This window comes from Melitaea cinxia, chromosome 20, assembly GCF_905220565.1.
Source record: "Melitaea cinxia chromosome 20, ilMelCinx1.1, whole genome shotgun sequence".
Classification (NCBI taxonomy): domain Eukaryota; kingdom Metazoa; phylum Arthropoda; class Insecta; order Lepidoptera; family Nymphalidae; genus Melitaea; species Melitaea cinxia.
In genome coordinates this window covers 11,208,082-11,227,068 of record NC_059413.1, presented here as the reverse complement: position 1 = coordinate 11,227,068, position 18,987 = coordinate 11,208,082, and the positions used below count along the sequence as shown (strand labels likewise).

Here is an 18,987-nt window from a genome sequence, read left to right as displayed (position 1 = left end):
ATGATTTTTAATTCAATCGAAAGCCGATGTTTATCATGTGGTTACATTTAAATTTTATCGAGATCTGATTACAACTTTTGGACCTGATTACAACTTCTACCTACGTTTGTATTACTTGTCGATGTAATTGAAGTCGGTTTTTTTCGTTTATCAGCAAACATAATTATTATTAAGTTATTAAATGTTACTAACACCTTTATATATTTAAATCCGAAAAAAAATTATTATATTTTGTATAAAAAGGAATTGAAGAATATGCTTATGAAAACTTCTTCTACTTGAATTAATAAAGGCCTGTGCCAAGCAGTGGGTTGTTACATGCTGAGTCAATCATCAGAAAAAATCACCGAATCCGAAATTTTATTCGAGTTTCGATTCGCCATTCTACTACTATTACTACTACTAATCTTCGACTAAAGGACAATGAAACTAAATACACGAAAATAAGTGTAGAATCGAATAATTTTATTTAATAATGTGCTATGTTTAAGGCATGTTTAAATATTCACTTGTGTAATTAACTCGGATACAGTTACATGGGCGTAACGAGTGCTACGTAAATCGTATGCCTGTTTAATAATTAATTTTTTTTTACGAAAGAAACAGAGAAATTCGCATCACATCAGTTTGTCAAATTTTATTTTTATTTGTTGTAATCTTATCTCGAAGTTAGCTTTACACTAACAAAAAATATTTAAATAATATATTTAATAGATAATTTCTTAAAACGATACCTACTCGAATATCGAAAGCAAAAATACACTGCTTACTATTTTTTTTTTTTTTTGTCAAACGTTTGAAATCGTCTTATGTTAAAAGTTTGACATGAAAATAGCAGATTAAGCATAGATAAAATTTAGAAAGCATACTTGAAATCCGTCCATTAGTTTATCTGTGATGCGCGCAACATCAGCAACTTTTATATTTTAATTTTTTTTCCTTTATATAGATGATACACACACAGTGCTGCGTTTTTTTGTTACTTACAATTGGAGAATGACACAGTATATTCTGTTGTTTGTATTTTTTACTGGTACGATTTCATTTTACAATTATCATCATTACAGCCTATCACAGTCCACTGCTAGACATAGGCCTCCATAAGTTTACGCCAAAAATAGCGTGAACTCATGTGTTTTGCCCATAGTCACCACGCTGGGCAGGCGGGTTGGTGACCGCAGTGCTGGCTTTGTCGCACCGAAGACGCTGCTGCCCGTCTTCGGCCTGTGTATTTCAAAGCTAGCAGTTGGATGGTTATCCCGCCACCGGTCGGCCTTTTAAGTTCCAATGTGGTAGTGAAACTGTGATGTCCCTTAGTCGCCTCTTACGACACCCACGGGAAGAGAGGGGGTGGCTAAATTCTTTAGTACCGTAGCCACACAGTACACTAACACTTTACTTAACACTTTTACAATTATACTAAAATGAAATTAATTATTATACAGTGTTTAAAGTATGTTAAGTGTATCGCTTGGTTAAAATTTTTGCGTATGAAAAATTTACTACTGGATGATGAGTGTTATTGAAATTGCTAAAACCATTTAAAGCAGCTTTTATCAGATATCGTTATATCTGTCTTTCTGTCTTCTCTATTCTACATTGGCGAAATCAGTTTTACACTTTTGGCATTTATTAACGGTATCCAACAGACAGAAATTTTAAGGTATATTTTTCATTACCATCATCGAATTCCAATTTATTTGAGTGTCATTTCTATTTGGAATTGTAACTCTAAGTTGTATTAGGTATTTTTGTGTAACCCACACATTAGGGAATTCTAAACATTTTTTATATCATATCAATCGCGGTCGCTTTGAACCGAATATATCTCGAATATATATAATATTTGAAATCATCATCATCAAAAATTTCGAACTAGCGGGTATATCGTTCCATAGCTTAATTGGCGAGAGCACCGACACGGTCAGTCTGAGTTGTAGTTTATTAAATGAGATGACACCGGTCAAACGGTCAACAAAATATTTAACCTCCTGCTTTAAAAGTCTAACTTAACTTAAGTTGCACATAAGTGCAGGATAAACTATGCCAACAACCGGATACATGCCCTTAGTCTGCAGTCTGACGACGAATATATACGATGACGAATCGGGGGAAACCAAAAAGCAGACCAGCCGCGATGTTATATTTTTGGTACATTCTTCATTTAATTGTCAGAATCCTTCGAACAGTTTCGTATCGATCGATACTCGAACCTGCGATAACGGTAGCATTGGTCGCGCTATGCGATAACGGTGCAAGCTCGTCTATGTTGTGGTCTTAGTGTTTTTAATGTTGTTTTTTTATTTCGCTTGTAATAAATAAATATTTAAATAAATATTACTGAACAGTATTACTGTGGGTTCGAATCACGCTTAGGATGGCTATTTGTATTTGTATAAATATTCCTTTCCGGTTTGGATGAATGTCCTTGTGGGTCATCCCACCGTGCCACGGAGAAGACGTTAAGCCGTCGGTCGCGATTGTTATCATAAAGACCTGATAGCGATTACTCATAGTAGGGAACATATCCGCCAATCCACAGTAGAGCAGCGTGGTGGATTAAGCTCCAATCCTTCTCCTACACGGGGAAAGAGACCTATGCCCAATAGTGGGATATTACAGGCTGAAGCGACTCTATATTCAATTGGATATATATATATATATATATATATATATATATATATATATATATATATATATATATATATATTTGAATTTGGACTCCGGCGTAACTTTACAGTAGCCGTCGGAGACTTAAAAGATTATTTGATTGGGTACTGCTTAACAATTTGACCTTAGGTCTTGTTATTTAGGTCTTGCTCATAAACGTAACACTCGTCTTGAGATTCGTGATTCACTTTATACTTGTAGGTGTTTAAGTGAAAATTTTTCGAAAACTATATGCAATCTATCTGCATAAATCAATAGTCAAAATGTATGTACGTGCATAATTTCTGAACGACTAGACCAGTTGAATAGTACTTTTTATGTTTGTTATGTTTTAGGGCATGGTTTGTATAAAAGAAAATAAAAAAAAGGAAATATTCACGAAAACAATTTTGCTCTACGATGTCCGCCGAGTCTGCTCCTTAACACGTCAAACGCTATGGAAGGCACCAGTTGGGCCACACTTATGTAGTTGATGGAGCCAGATTAAAAGCGCTTATTTACAAAATTTTAACGATAAGTTTTGTACTACCATACCCATTCTTAAAAGAACTTACTATTTTTTATTACACTATCTGACATATTAGACTTCAGCTCATAATAAATGTTTTGTAGACCAAGGATACCCAAGCTATTTTAGTCACAATGTGCCCATCAGACCCACCATAAAAAAAACTGCTTCATTTTCATTCCTCTATTGATATAAAATACTTAGGAATTTTAAAAAATTTCGATTTTCGTTTACGTCGATCCCGAAAAACCACTAAGGGAATTCCTAGTATTAGACTACATAGTTCTTTTTTGTGATATAGACCGCCGGATGTTGCCGTTCAACACTTTATTATTATTTATCGAATAATTTATAACATAGACTTTGAATTCAACAAAGAAATAATGTTATTGGTTAAATTCCATGTCTTTATATAAGAATGAAGAATGTAGTCCATGCTCTTATAAGGCGTTTAGTTTCAACCATATGGGAACTATCCATAGGAGACAAGTTATTTACGACGGATTCTAGATCGCTATGTTTTCTGACACTGTATCGCTAAATCTAACTTTTTTTTTATTATTAATTATTTAGAAAACCAACAGCTTTAAACAATGTATCTTACAGCTAGGTATATGCTATAGAGTGTAGCCAATAACTGGTTTCCCTTAGAATATTTAGATTATGGAGTGTCCGCTTGCAACATCAAAACAACCGCCCCCAACTAAATGCGTAAAGATGCACACACGGCACATATACCAAAATAACATCCCCACACACACACAGACACACACACACACACACACACACACATTCACACACACACACACACACACACACACACATATACATACTAGCTTTTACCCGCGGCTTAGCTCGCACTGAATTATTATACCAAAAAGTATCTTATGTTACTTCTATTACCTCCAAGAATATGTGTAAAAAGTTTCATGATGATCGGTTAAGTAGTTTTGCGTGAAGACATAACAAACAAACTTGCATTACATATTAGTAGGAATATTATATATATATATATATATATATATAATTAGTAGGAATTTAGTACAAATCGCAGTGGCGACCAGTGCGCCAAATCTGTTCGTGTAACTATGCTGCACTACCCGACGCTGCAACCGAAGCAGGCTCCGTTCTCGTTTGCTAGCAAACACTATTATAAATTATATCTATCACCTTTCTTTTAAAACACAACTTGCTTGAGCAAAATAAATCGACCTCGCTGAACTTTGCGTTATATGTTCGGGGCAACCTAGCCATAACTGTGTTAGATGCGTAGTTAGTGCGGCGTAGAGGCACGTTTAAAAGTGGAGTGTGACGTGTTCTACGCCTAGGAACGCAGAAAGCCACTTTATGCAGCAAACTTGAGCAATCTACTCTGCCCCGAACAATATCGAACAGGAAGCTCACATCAAGCTCACATCAAGCTCACATCAAGCTCACATCAAGCAAGTCACGTCTCTCTTTCAAAGCTAACAGTTTACTATCGCGACAAGCCAGTTGGTATGATTCGCGTGGCTGACGAGTCGTCGGTACGAAATGTGTCTTATAAAGATTTTTTGTATGCGCTCGAGGCGTTCGTTATAAACATTGTATTGAGGGGACCAAATTTGACTAGCGTATTCCAGCAGACTACGCACATATGCAAAATATACAACCTTTAGTGAGCCTATATCCTTAAATGTCTTGCAGGCACGCAAGATGAATCCCAGATTTTTATATGCCTTTTTTGTGACTAAGTCAATATGATCAGCACATGTCATTTTGCTATCGAAGTAAACTCCTAGATCACGAACCATATTGACTCTTTCGATGTGAACACCATTAAAATTATACGTATGTATAATGGGGTTCTTTTTGCGAGTGAGAGATATGCACTGACATTTTTTGGCATTCACTGTTATCTTATTAGTTAGTTATCGATTCTTAAAAAGACCTTTTTATCGTACGCATACATCAGATGCTTAGCGTGCGACAGACAATTAGGTAAGTCGTAAATGTATCCATTGTAGAAAAGGGGTTCCAAGTGCGAACCTTGGGGGACGCCAGATGGTATGTCTATGTAATCTGACCTGAATCCGCCCACCACAACCGCCTGGGAACGCTTGCTTAGGTAAGATTCTGTCCATCTTAGAAGGTTCTCTAGTTTGCTTAAGAGTATGGAGTGATCTACCCGGTCAAACGCCTTCTCAAAGTCCGTGTAGATCACATCCACCTGCCCACCATTTTCCACGTTACTGATTACATATTCTGAGTAACACGCCAGATTAGTAACTGTTAATCGCTTTTTAAGAAAACCGTCTTGGTTTTCGGGTATTTGTTGGTGCTATTATGGGGTAAATATTGTTATAGACAATTTTTTCAAAAACCTTGCCTATTGTATTGAGTAACGAGATTCCTCTGTAATTTTCAACTTTGATTTTAGAGCCCCTTTTATGGATGGGTACGATGAGAGCTTTTTTCCATATATTAGGAAAGACGCCTTCCTTTAAAAAAGAATTGAAAATATAAGTAATAGGGACTGCGAGAACTTTTGCACATTTGACCCAGAATATAGGAGGGATCCCGTCACAGCCAGCGCCTTTATTAATGTCTAAAGATTTAAGATGATTTTCCACTACACTATCTGATATGGTGAATTGAGATATTGAGTTCAAAGGGGCACTCTCAGTTGAATTTTGAAAATCATGGTTGGATTGGATGGATGGTTGGAAAATCATTAAAGGCGTTACAGATTGAAGTTTCATCCGTATAACTTATACCTTTATACAAAAATCGTCTAGGGTAATTGGACACGCGTCGCAAGGATTTCAGATATGACCAGAAGATTTTGGGACTTTTTTTAAGCGCACTTTCTGTATTTGCAACGTATGCATCATAGCATGACCTTTGCACACGTTTTTGTCTATCGCGTAATAAACAGAATTCATCATAATCTAGCATATTGCGAAATTTTTTCCATCGCTTATGTGCTTTAAGCTTTTCTTTAATGATTTTGATCAAGGCTGGACTGTACCATACGGGGTATCTGTTATTTGAAGAATATTTTTATTGAGTGGAATAAGTTTTTGAATAATATTATAAAGAGTTGTATAAAATATAGTAGTGGCGTTTTCTACAGTTTGTGAATGAAACAGTGCCTGCCAGTTGCAATCGCTAAGAGAATCAATTACACTCTTATAATCACTCTTTCTGAAGTTATACCTAGGTGGAACGATTTCTTTAAATGGTCGTATGGATATGTCAAGAATTTCAATATAGAATGGAAGATGAGCGATATCTAATTTACAAAGGGTATGTTTACAAGCGCTTCAATCTCCAAGGGCAAGTCAGAAAATGCAAGATCTAGTGTGTTGCCAGCGTGATTTTTTAAGATTTTATACTGATTTAGGTTCAAAAAACTTAAAATTTCCGTAAGAAAAATACCAGCGCTCTGTACGTCCGCGCTACCATATTTTGTATGATGCGGTCCATTTCGGTCCCATTTGATACAAGGTAAATTAAAATCCCCAATTACTAGAAAGTGACTATCGGGGTTGCTACTGCGCAAGTGCTCCATTAAATTAACCGTGTAGTGAATATCAATCGGAATTTTTAAAGAATCGGGAGGTATATAAACAGCCAACAAATAAAGGTCATTACGCGATGAGAGCTTATGAGCAGGTATTTTTACTAAAATAATTACTGTGGCATGGGAGTCATGTGCCATCTGCACAGCTTCTAGTTCACGGCGGACCAGTATCATTACCCCCCCACCTGACTCTTTCCCGCTCAGAATCAAATCACGGTTCACTCTAAATACGTCGTATCGGTCGTCACATAACTAACTCACCATCGTAAATACCGTCGTGCAACCATGTTTCAGTTATAAGTAATAACATCCAGGTCAGAAGATAATAAGTTTTATCTAAACTCGAGACTTTTTGTCCTAAGGCCACGAATATTCTGATAGTAAACGTTTAACCTAGAGTCAGCCATCACTATCTAATCTCTATCTAATATCTAATCTCTCAAAAAACCAATCACAATAAGTAAAATTAAGATAAAAGTCTCAGCGTAGTGTGACTTATACAACTTGTGGATGCGTATTAACAATGACATATTATATTTCATAAGTAAGAACACACACCCTCGGATCCCACATAATAGCAACATACAACGTAACATTGCCGTGACAATAAATATGTTTAAAATTAAAATTATGGTTATAATCATAATTAAGAGGGTACACTTAAAAAAAATTAATACCTTGATGAGGTTGATGACGACGCGAGTACGAAGGCTCAGCTGTTTGAGTTCATTATAAATCGAAGTGAATAAAGGCTTCTCGCTAAAAAAGGGTGGAAGCTTTTGTGATTTGTTACATGGGTGTTTTATTAATGTTCTGTTTGATAAATGGTAATTCAAACCTTTACTCAATGAGTAACTAAGTAAATTCGATATGAATGAGTAAATTATCGCGTTGTAAATAAAAATATTTGATGTGTTATTGTTAATAGTGTTTACGTAATAATAATTATCGGCCACAATAATGTAAACAAATGGTAATAGTATTACACAAATGCGATTTATCTTCCTAAATAATAATATTTTTATCAAACGACTTGCGATAGTTATCCTCCGTCGACGCACAATAATTGCGCGAATGGAGTGCACATTAGCTACGAGCTCGCAGTTAGATGACACAGAGTAATATTGATCATAGAGGTAACAATAAAAATGTACATGAATCGTTATAATAACATCCTTGAATCTAAACTTAAAAAAAAATTTAGGGTTATGGATAATTAAAATTTTAAAATGTTTGTTTTTTTTTTTAAAAAAAAACTTGACCTGTTAACAAGAAACTAAATCCCCTTAGAATACAACTTTTCAAACTACTCATTTTTTATTGTTAGTAGGAGTATAAGTTGGCATTTATTATGAAATTGGGAATGTGAACATTTAGTAAAAAGTTGGAGACAAAGATTGAAATTTGTGTAATTATATAGTAATCATAATAATTAATTTTGAGAGTTTTGGAAGTAGGTACATATTTTATTTACTAAGTAGGAGGATTAAATCCTCGACATTGTGATAATGATCGTCAACCATAAAATAACTCTTCTTCGTGACTTCGTTCGCAAGAAATTTTTGATGTATATGGGCGAGAGTTGAACATAGAACTTTAATGAAACTCTTCAAATAGACGGTTTTGGTAGATGAGATATAGTTTTTATGCTGCCCCTTAAGGACCGAAATGTAACGGTAACCTTGTACTTTTTAAAACTAAGGGCATGTGTCACCAGCTGTGGATGAACTTTATTCTGCAAATAAGTTAAGAATATACTTTACCAGCAGGAGGAAGAATAGGCCATTAGGACCTGTTTCACTATAATTAAAATATTACAACTCTTAGATCCACAATTGCGAATAGAAATGTCATAAATCGATGGTAATAAAAATATATCGTTAACTTTTATCACTTGGATACCACTCTCTGTCAAATAGCAGTATCCACAACTTGTGAAACAGGCCCTAAATGTTAATAGCTACTAACTTAGTCATCAGACCCATTCACTGAGAGACTTTCTACTGTATTTAAGTATTTGACAAATATTCATCATCATCATCATCATTCCAGCCTATTTCAGTTCACTGCTGGCTGTAAGCCTCTACAAGTTCGCGCCAAAAATGCGTGAACTCATGTGTGTTGCCCATAATCACCACGCTGGGTAGGCGGGTTGATGACCGCAGGGCTGGCTTTGTCGCACCTAAGACGCTGCTGCCCGTCTTCGGCCTGTGTGTTTCAAAGCCAGCGGTTAGATGGTTATCCCGCCATCGGTTGGCTTCTTAAGTTCCAAGGTGGTAGTGGAACCTTGTTATCCCTTAGTCACCTCTTACGACACCCACGTGAAAAGAGGGGTTGGCTATATTCTTTGGTGTCGTAGCCACACAGCACAAAACATTTAACAAATATTGGTCCATCCAAACTTTCAGATTTATAAAAGCTTGTAATATTTAATATATTTTATGTTATACAAGTTTTATTACATCAAGATCTGTTTAAGACACCTAATACCTACATTTTTGGCAGTGCGTCGGAAAAGGCAGATTTTATCTTTAAGATTTTCAAAGAAAATACCGAACAAAAAAGACGAAATGTTTCCACTGACGTAAATGCCTTAAAAGTTTCCGTTAAAAATGCTTTTCTTATTAAGCTTGTGTGTTACAACATCAGTATGAATCTTTGAAATGACGATTAATATTTCTGATATAAATGTAGGAAACAATAGAAAATTTTGATCAGTGGTTTAATTCCGATTTAGCGAGTCGATATCTTAAAAAGCTATTATGTTAACAAAGAAGATTATTTGACAATTGATATGATGTACTGATGTATGAATTTGCGTACATCACCATATTAATTAAAGATTATACTGATTTATTCGTTGATAGAAAGTTGATTGTCTGCGGAGAATCTAAATGTATATAACGCGTTGAAACTTGTATAATACTAGACGATTCGCGTGATTTCATACGTGTTCCATTACGATATTAGTAAGATTGGTTGACATTTATATTAAGTGAAGCCGAGATAGCCCAATGATAACTTGCTCGTAATCAGAAAGCTTACATACTTCAATAAAAGGATATTTATGAGTTTTAGTAGATACATTTATATAATCGGTCTGCGGTACAGTGAAACATCGTAGAGCAGCTTGACTTTTGGGGGAATTTCTTAGATATACATGTCTTGTAAATCCGAATGGAAATATTAGGAGGAGTAAATTGCAGTTCTGCTCTTTGATAGCTGATGCTTTAATAAGAATATATCAGTAAGAGATTTATGGACTACAGCTCAGACACAGTACAGAAGTTCTTATAGCATTGAAAATAGTTGAAATCGAAGCTAAATATTGAAAAAAGAAATTGTTTTCAGAATCCTGAAATTAGAACTGTGAAATTGAAAAAAAGCTCCTTGTAATTTTAAGATTACTGGCTACAAAATATGAAAAGAACATAAGCTTTATATAATACACTAGACGACCGCGCCTGACGCCGCGTTGGCGCAACGGTCACAGCCATGGATTGCACATGTTGCGCTGGCAGTTGCGGGTTCGATCCTCGCACATGAAAAACATTTGTAATGGCCATACAGGTGTTTGCCGTGGTCTGGGTGTTTGTGCAGACCTTGTGGGTCTCCCCACCGTGCCTCGGAGAGCTCGATAAGTCATTGGTCCCAGTTCTTGTCATGTACACCTGATAGCTATCGTTACTCATAGTAGGGAATATATCCGCCAACCCGCGTTGGAGCAGCGTGGTGGATTAAGCTCTGATCCTTCTCCTACATGGGGAAAGAGGCCTATGCCCTATATAGTAGTGGAATATTACAGGCTGAAACGTATAATACACTAGAAGGACGGCGTATTTTCACAAATTTTTGAGTTACTAAGTCCTAATACTACTACATTTCTATACAAATCTTCATCGAACACATGTAGAATTAAAACATTATTTCCAATAAAGTGACTATTATAATAAATGGAAATAAATAACTCAACCCATTTTTATTATCAGTTCGTTCACGTTTATTCGTCATGTTCCTTTACACAAGATTATCAAAGGAAAGATAAGGTCGAAATGTGGGGCAAGCATAGTTTCAAACTAGATCACACGTTAAATTCGCATAATTCGCATACGAATGTAATTTTAATTTAACTATACTTGTAGGGCAATAAATAGAACTTTTCAGTGCAAAGCAATTATAGAACTACGCATAAAGTCGGAACTTACTTTTGAAGCAAAATGGATTTGCGTTATAGTAATATTTCTTCTTTATAGACACGTTTCCATGTCCAATGTTTACAAATACCTTATCTTTACTCACCATCATCATCACTTCAGTCTATCGCAGTCCACTATTGGACATAAGCTTCCACAAGTTCGCGCCAAAAATGGCGTGAACTCATATGTGTTGCCCATAGTCAACCACGCTAGGCAGGCGGGTTGGTGAGCGCAGTGCTTGCTGGCTTTGTCGCACCGAAGACGCTGCTGCCCGTCTTCGACCTGTGTATTTCAAAGCCATGGATGGTTATCCCGCCATCGGTCGGCTTTTTAAGTTGCAAGGTGGTAGTGGAACTGTGTTATCCCTTAGCCGCCTCTTACGACACCCACGGGAAGAGATGGGGTGGCGATATTCTTTAATATTGTAGCCACACAGGCTAATGTGAAAGTTTTATGCATAAGAATAAATAAAAGAATTGCTATCATAACTTAAAGAAAACAGATCAAGCACTCCCTACATTATAAAAATGTCGTCATTCAAATAAATATAATTATTTTTATTTATTGTTCACGTCCAAACCTGTTATAAACTTTTCATATGTAATGTTTATCTTGGCTCCGGTCCAAAATGATGAAAAGGCGCTCGATTGATTACTAATATATTTAAGGTAGGTATTTGTTATGGCGTTAATTATATTGGCTCCTATATGCACATCTATGTAAACAAAAAATGAATCCCTTAATCTGTTTCTATGAATTGGAGAACGGTTGGACTAATTCTTGTCGATTTTTTTTCTAAAGTTTTCAATACTTCTTAGAAGGTTCTTATGAATACGATTATTTACACTTCGCGTTTGATAGTTCTGAAGACAGAGCAGTCTGTCGAGTCAGCTAATTTCAAAATAAATGTTGTTTATTTATAAATTCATTTAATTTTTTTACTGCCATTTTTTACTATAATTTTCTTTCTTCACATTACCATATATATTTCGCTATATTAATTTTAAAAGATTGGAATATATCTATTAAAAACAATACTTTCTTTCCCAGAAAACGGACTGTATCACCGAGCACAATACTTAAGCGAGAACAGAAATGGCTGCGAATGTTGAATAACTGGGAAGCGTTCATGAGCAAAAATTATAAAAAAGTACGTGAGAGATGCCGAAAAGGTGAGATAGAAAGTTTCATAATAGGTGACGCAATAAAATGTAATTGTTTTTTTGTTTTTTTTGTTTTCCCTTATGATATTATCTAAAAAGTTTTAAATCAAAAAAGTTTGTAGTTTAAAAAGACACTGTTTTTACAGTGTTATTATTTTTTTCGCCATTAGAGTTATAATACTCAGAAGTTTCGAAGACGGTATACTTTGGTATATGTATTACGTTTCAACTCGTAGTAGCGTTTAGCCATAAATATCGACATAGTTAAAATAGGGTAAAATTCTTATTTGGAATAATTTGAATTAATAACTTCAATAGTTTTTTAAATAGTTATTAAAATTAACGACGAGTTTTCACAATAGTCAAACCAATTGGCTGTCTATCTATACTGCTGCATATAACCTACATAGAGTCCTGTGTAAGTTATTTAGATGTTTGTCTTTGTCCAAAGGATTGTGCTTGCGTTGTGTGTGGTTTAAGACCTCCAACATAAGATTACATTGATTGTACTTAAAGATATTAAGTGTGATGTTTCTATATTTTATTTAAATTTCAAACTTCTTTATTTTGTAAAGCTATACATATAACTCTACAAAAATAACTCTAATGTCCATATTTTAGGTATTCCAGCCTCAGTGAGACCGAAAGCGTGGCTCTACCTTTGCGGAGGACAGTTGCTGCTGGAGAAACATCCAGACGAATACGAGGAGCTTTTAAAAGCTCCAGGCGACCCGAAATGTATGGAAGACATCAGGAAAGATCTTCACAGACAGTTCCCGTACCATGAAATGTTTATAAGAGAGGAAGGACTTGGGTGAGAAATTTAATAATTTTACTAATTTCCGTGTTTTTTTTTCAACTCTCTTTCTAACTCTATTTGATTGAAACGAACTTTTGCATGACTTGAGCCAATATACTAGCATGCTGGACGCTATTTAACTTTTAATCCCAAAGCTTTTTACCTACCTAATTGTACCACGTGTACAGCCAGTCTATATCAATGTAAATGAATCTCGAAACGTATGTACGCGCATGACTTCCGAACGACTGCGCCAAAGGGAATATTTTTTTTTTGTTGCGTTCTTAACCATCACAAGTTTTGCATAAAATAATATTTTAAAAACTCGAAATATTACAATATATATATATATTGAAGTACGAAATTCACTAGTTTTAATATAAATATCAATGTTAATACATTTTTATTACGGTATTTTCTTTTAACTCTGCGTGGTTAAATAAATGATGACACAGTTCTAGTTGTTTTCATTGCGCTTTGCACGTTGTGTTACTTTCGCTCGTTTTCGTTTACCTTCCGATAAACGTGATGTGTGTTTAAAGAGGCATTAAGTGGTTCCGTTTGATAAATGTTTTATGTATACTTAACTCCCGTTCCTATATTCAACGAAAGAATTAAAACTTCTTTCGCTCCATCTAACTTATATCTCCCTCTCAACTTCCGTTCGCCTCGCCCTATCACACTTTTCGTAACGCTCTCATCATGGATTCACCAGCTTACTGCCCAAGTCAAGCGTGTGTTTTACTTCAGTAATTGTGCTTGTTCTTAAACAAAAAAAAAAAACAAACAAACGACTTCAACATATATCGACACGTATATATATATAGTATATCCACATTATTATTGATTACTCAAACACTATACGTCAGATCTCATTCAAATTTAAATGCTACCACACGACAAGCACTAACTTTCGTATAAAATTCCTCCTTTTCGTTGAAGTAGGTTAAAAAATAATTCATTTTGCTGACGAACCGGTTAATTTTAAAAAGGATATTTTCGTAAAAGAGAATATGTCGAAATAAGTTTTTTGAAAAAAAAAATCTTTTAACACATACACATACGGTCGTCTGTTCCTAAGGTTAGCGACTTCATTATAATCCAAACGATACAGTATAGTAATTCCGGGATATATTTCCAACTTTTGCTCACGTGTCTTCGAATTCACGCAATCCCGTAGGCGTTATCCCGCTTGGGCGTATGTGTATCCTAATTTACCCTATATAATTATAATAATTGTTGTGGGTTGGAGTAGACAACAGAATTAAATAAATTCTTAAATAAATTTTATCGAGATAATGATTTAATGATAAATTGATTACTTAGTAAAATTCATTTTTAAGTATTGATTTAAGAGAAAATATCAAATATCTGTAGCATCTACATACTAGCTATAAAGTATTGCCAATCTTTTCTTATCTTATCAAACATCGAAGGAGATGTAGGTATTTCTGTCTACTTGTACTAATTAGTACATCAATAAATGTGTAACTACCAATTTTATTACGGAGATATTTATTTAGTTTTTTTAGTTGAAGCTGTTGTTATATATTATTAAAAAAAAAAAAAAAAAAAAAAACAAAACATTTATTGCAATAGCAAATAGCACCCAAAACAATTATTGTTAGAATGTTTATCTGTTTGTCCGTGCGTTTGCGCACGCTAATCTCAGAAACGACTTATCCGATTTAGATGTGGTTTTCGCTAAATATTTTGGTAAGCTTCGCTTAACATTTAGTGTCTGTTTCATGTCAATCAGTTCATAAATAAAAAAGTTATGCCAATTTAAAGAATCACGTTGAAAATGTATACCCAAAACGCGGACGAAGTCGCAGGCATAGCTAGTTTTAAATAAAACTCGCATATACTGCCATAGCAAAAGTACCTATAAGTGCTTGTCAATGAAGATTTTTGCTTTGAATACGGACACGCGCGCACACTACTCTCGAGTTCTTGCACGTACTTGAAACTCTCGCTGAGTGTACTTACATTTTATGTAATATTCGAGCATTTTCATTTCTACTACTTTAAATATTCTTATCCACACAGTGCTCGGATACCCGGTTATTGTTTACAAAATATTGGTATCATTGAGGTAGGCAACATCAGAAAATATCCTGCTCAAAATCTACAGAAGCCCGTCTGGGAAAGTACCTCAACCTTACAGAATATAAGCTAAATAATATGGCTCTCGAGTAGCGTTCCTGTGGTGAGTAAGGTGATCGAGCTCCTGAGCAGGCTCGGGGGTAGGATCGGCAACGCGATTCTTTTGCTGTTGCTGGTGTCTATACCCCATGGTAACCGCTTACCATCAGGCACCGTACGCTTATTTTCCAACCGTATAAAAAAGGAAAAATATATTAGGCCCTGTTATTAATATTAAACCTTTATACATATCTTGTCGCCAAAATGTTATACACACATAAATTCCAAACTGCTGCAATAAATTGGATATCTTTTTTTTTCTTTTTTTTCTTGACAAGGTTTGTACGAATATAAAAAATGTTTATATGTTAACGAACAAAAAAAAAATAGTGTATTTAGTTTGCCAGGTCAGCAAGTAGATATTAAATAAAAATAAACAGAAACAAATAGAATATCCTTAATTTATTTCAGGCAACAAGAACTATTCTGCGTTCTGAAAGCGTACTCAGTGCTGAACCCGAAAGTGGGTTACTTCCAAGCGCAAGCGCCGGTCGCTGCGTTCCTCTTGATGCACATGCCCGCGGTGCAGGCCTTCTGGTGCCTCGTCAGCATCAGCGACAAGTACCTGAGTGGTTACTACAACCCTGGGTTGGAGGTTCGTTTCTTGAATATTTGTAAATATCCTAATGTAGTTCCATCATCGTGGAAAAATTCTAAGATTTTTTTTTAAGTTTCTGATTGTATCACATTAAAATACTTTTTAGTATGTGAAATTTTTTTTTATACATTATCTATATGTCGTGACAATATCGCGCCATGGAGTGGTCGAATTCGATGATTCCGAACTAAGTTTTAAAAGATCTAGCAAATAAACGGTTTTCATTCAACGGTGCCCAGTAAAATTTCTCCTGTCAGAGTCCAGAAACACGCATAACACACAAGCACAAACGCTCAAACCATGACAAAAATCTTTATTTCGTATACAAATGTTTGTCACGAGCGTGGATAGAACTCACAATCGCAAGTGCACCAGGCAGTCTTGTGAACACTATGCCAACGCGTCGTCAAAATCGTGAACATTTTACGACTTGCGTCATCCATAATTGGTCACATCGTATTATACGCATTGTATCAAAGCCCGACGGCAAATACTCTCAACCCTCGCAGTAGGTATACACGTTACGGCATGGTATACTTTATGCCAAAGTCGGACGCCGAGTTGAAATACGATAACGGCAAGTCAAAATCAAAATATAAAATTACTTTATTCAAATAGTCTTCATAAGCACGATTGAATCGCGACTTAACAAATTTATATTTGAATTAATCAATTAATCATAGTTAAAAGCAAAGCTACCACAAATTCGGAATTTAGAGATTCTGCAGAGAAGAATAAGTAAGTAACTCGACAGTTACTCTTTAAAAAACTGTCTTCAGCCTATCTCTGGTCGCTTCTTGACATAGGCCTCCCCAAGTTCGTGCCAAATATCCTGGTTTTCCGCAATCCTCATCCAGCTCCCACCATTAATATCCCGGAATAGTGCGGCTGCCTGGAACTGAGGACTGAAAACTAGCAGTTGGATGATTATCCCGCCATCGTTCGACTTCTATAGTTCCAAGCTAACATATGACTCTTAGCCTGCTGTAACATTAGTTCTCACTATCACAGGTTGGCTGGAAGAGATCTCTTCTAGAGATAAGTCCACTGTTGCTAACTAAATTTGTATACAAATAACTGTAATTTTTTTAAATTGCAATAAAGAATATCTGCAGCTCCTGGGGGGGGGGGAGGATTGGGTCGGCAACGCGCTTGCGATGCTTCTGGTGTTGCAGGTGTCTATAAACTACGGCAATCGCTTACCATCAGGTGAGCCGTACGCTTGTTTGGCGACCTAGTGACATAAAAAAAAAATGAACTTGTTTACCTCTTAGTCGCAACTTACGACACCCACGGGAAGAGAGAGGAAGGAGGAGAGGAAAAAAACCCTGTGTGTATTATAAAATTGGTAATATTTGCGCGGCAGGTGCTGCAGCGCGACGGCGACATCCTGCACGCGCTGCTGCGCCGCACCGCGCCCGCCGTGCACCGCCACCTGGCGCGCCACCGCGTGGAGCCCGTGCTGTACGCCACCGAGTGGTTCCTGTGCGCGCTCACGCGCACGCTGCCCTGGGACAGCCTGCTGCGCGTCTGGGACTGCTTCCTGTGCGAGGGCGTCAAGGTGCTGTATCCCACTGCTGGCCGTAGACCTCTGTCTCCAACTAGGAGAAGGATTGGAGCTTAATTCGCCACGCTGTTCCAATGCTGCAAATACTATGAGTAGCGATCGCTATCAGGTATGATAACAACCGAGAACGACGGCTTAACGTGCTCTCCAAGGGAAGGTGGGGAGACACACAGGACAGACATCCAAACCGGAAAGGAATATTTATACAAATATCCATCCCGAACGGGATTCGAACCCGCAAACCGTCGGTGTTTTAGGCCACTACTCGAACCACTACACCAGAGCGGTTGTTAGCATGCTAGCTATATTATTAGATAAAAATTAGGTGTTTTAACTAGCAGCGGAATAGCCCATACTAGCTCTATGATAAAATCTAATTCGAGGTTCTCTTTTATCTAGCATCGGTAAGTTGAGAGCTGTTGTTAATTTAAGAGGCGTATGGCGCTAAATTACAACATTGTAAAGAACGTTATAATATGTAATCCATATCGAGGAGCTTCTTTATTTTATAGCGACATAGCTAAGACGAAAGGTCAAATGAAGTCAAATTCGAGGCCTATTTCAATCCAACAGCGGTAGAGACCCATATAAGAGGTTTAGTACATTTGAAACGGTGATAGCTAACTAGTAGTCCCGTCGCAAATTATAACAGATGAAATACAAGGTTTTTAACCAAGCTTTTCAACTATAAAATCAAAGACTATCTGGGAATAATGAGGTTAAGAAGTTTACAGTTTGAGCGAGCCCATAATTTTAGGGCAATATTAAGAATACCTAAAAAATTAAAAGAAACAAAAAATACTATTTAAATGTATTTTCAGGTTCTATTCAAGGCGGCGCTGGTAATTCTAGCAGGGGCTCTGGGGTCAGCTAAAGTCCGAAAACGGGCTGCCGGACTCTGTGAAACCCTGGAGGTGCTCCGTCACCCGCCCGAGAGCATCCTGGGCGAGGATTACCTGATGTACCACATGCAGCGCCTCAACCTCACTGAAGAGGATTTCGAATTCGAACACCAGCGTCAGACCGCGAAGCGACGCGCCATGGCCAATAGAAGGTTAAATATGCATATATTTACGCAAGACATAAGGTTTACCGTCGTTTTAGAGTCCTATCTAAGACCAAAAGACAACTCGCATCTATTGGCCTAAATAAAAATTATCATGTTCGAGGGTAGATCCAACTCCTAGCGTAACAAACAAGTGACGGCTGACTAGATGATAAGCAGTTACTGTGGCCTCTAACATTAGATGCATCCCAAACGTTTCGCCGATCCTAATCCTGACTCTCCCCAGGAGCTCTGTCTTCTTAAATCAACATATTACTATTTGAGAGCACTATTATTTGGCCGTGCGTGATCTTCTGTAAGGTTGAGGTACCTATCCAGTCAGGCTGCTCCAGATTACGAGCAGGATATTTTGCCACTTCAATGAAAGTTTTCTCACTGTATATAATTTTTGTCATAAATCTTTACAAGGTGTATTATATTTTGCAGTGGTAGCTGATTCAGCGAGTGTTCCTATAAGCGTTATTCAAAGAATAACGCTAGGGACATATTCCACACTCTTTAAATAAGAGTACAAGAAACTTCTATGTTGATAGAATTTAAACATTTGTGATATGTTACGTGGACGTTATGCATTGCGGGTTATACGAACTGCGAAAACGACTCATTCAAGTTAAAGTGAAGTGTAAGTGTCGGTAACACTGCCATTGAAA

General features: G+C 36.5%; 1 protein-coding gene across 2 annotated transcripts in view; it reads left to right on the top strand.

The window, feature by feature from the left end:
- Positions 1–18,987, top strand: part of LOC123663363 (TBC1 domain family member whacked) — a 45,214-nt gene extending 26,227 nt beyond the window's left edge. Inside the window, exons 2-7 of one of the 2 annotated variants that reach the window (XM_045598051.1) lie at positions 11,990–12,111; positions 12,724–12,916; positions 15,518–15,701; positions 17,071–17,265; positions 18,093–18,325; positions 18,764–18,987. In XM_045598051.1, the coding sequence (XP_045454007.1) occupies positions 11,990–12,111; positions 12,724–12,916; positions 15,518–15,701; positions 17,071–17,265; positions 18,093–18,325; positions 18,764–18,773 (937 nt within the window). In that variant the 3' untranslated portion in view covers positions 18,774–18,987. Of the gene's footprint in view, positions 1–11,618; positions 11,761–11,989; positions 12,112–12,723; positions 12,917–15,517; positions 15,702–17,070; positions 17,266–18,092; positions 18,326–18,763 lie in introns of those variants that run through there. The other variant, XR_006744641.1, reaches the window with a different exon arrangement.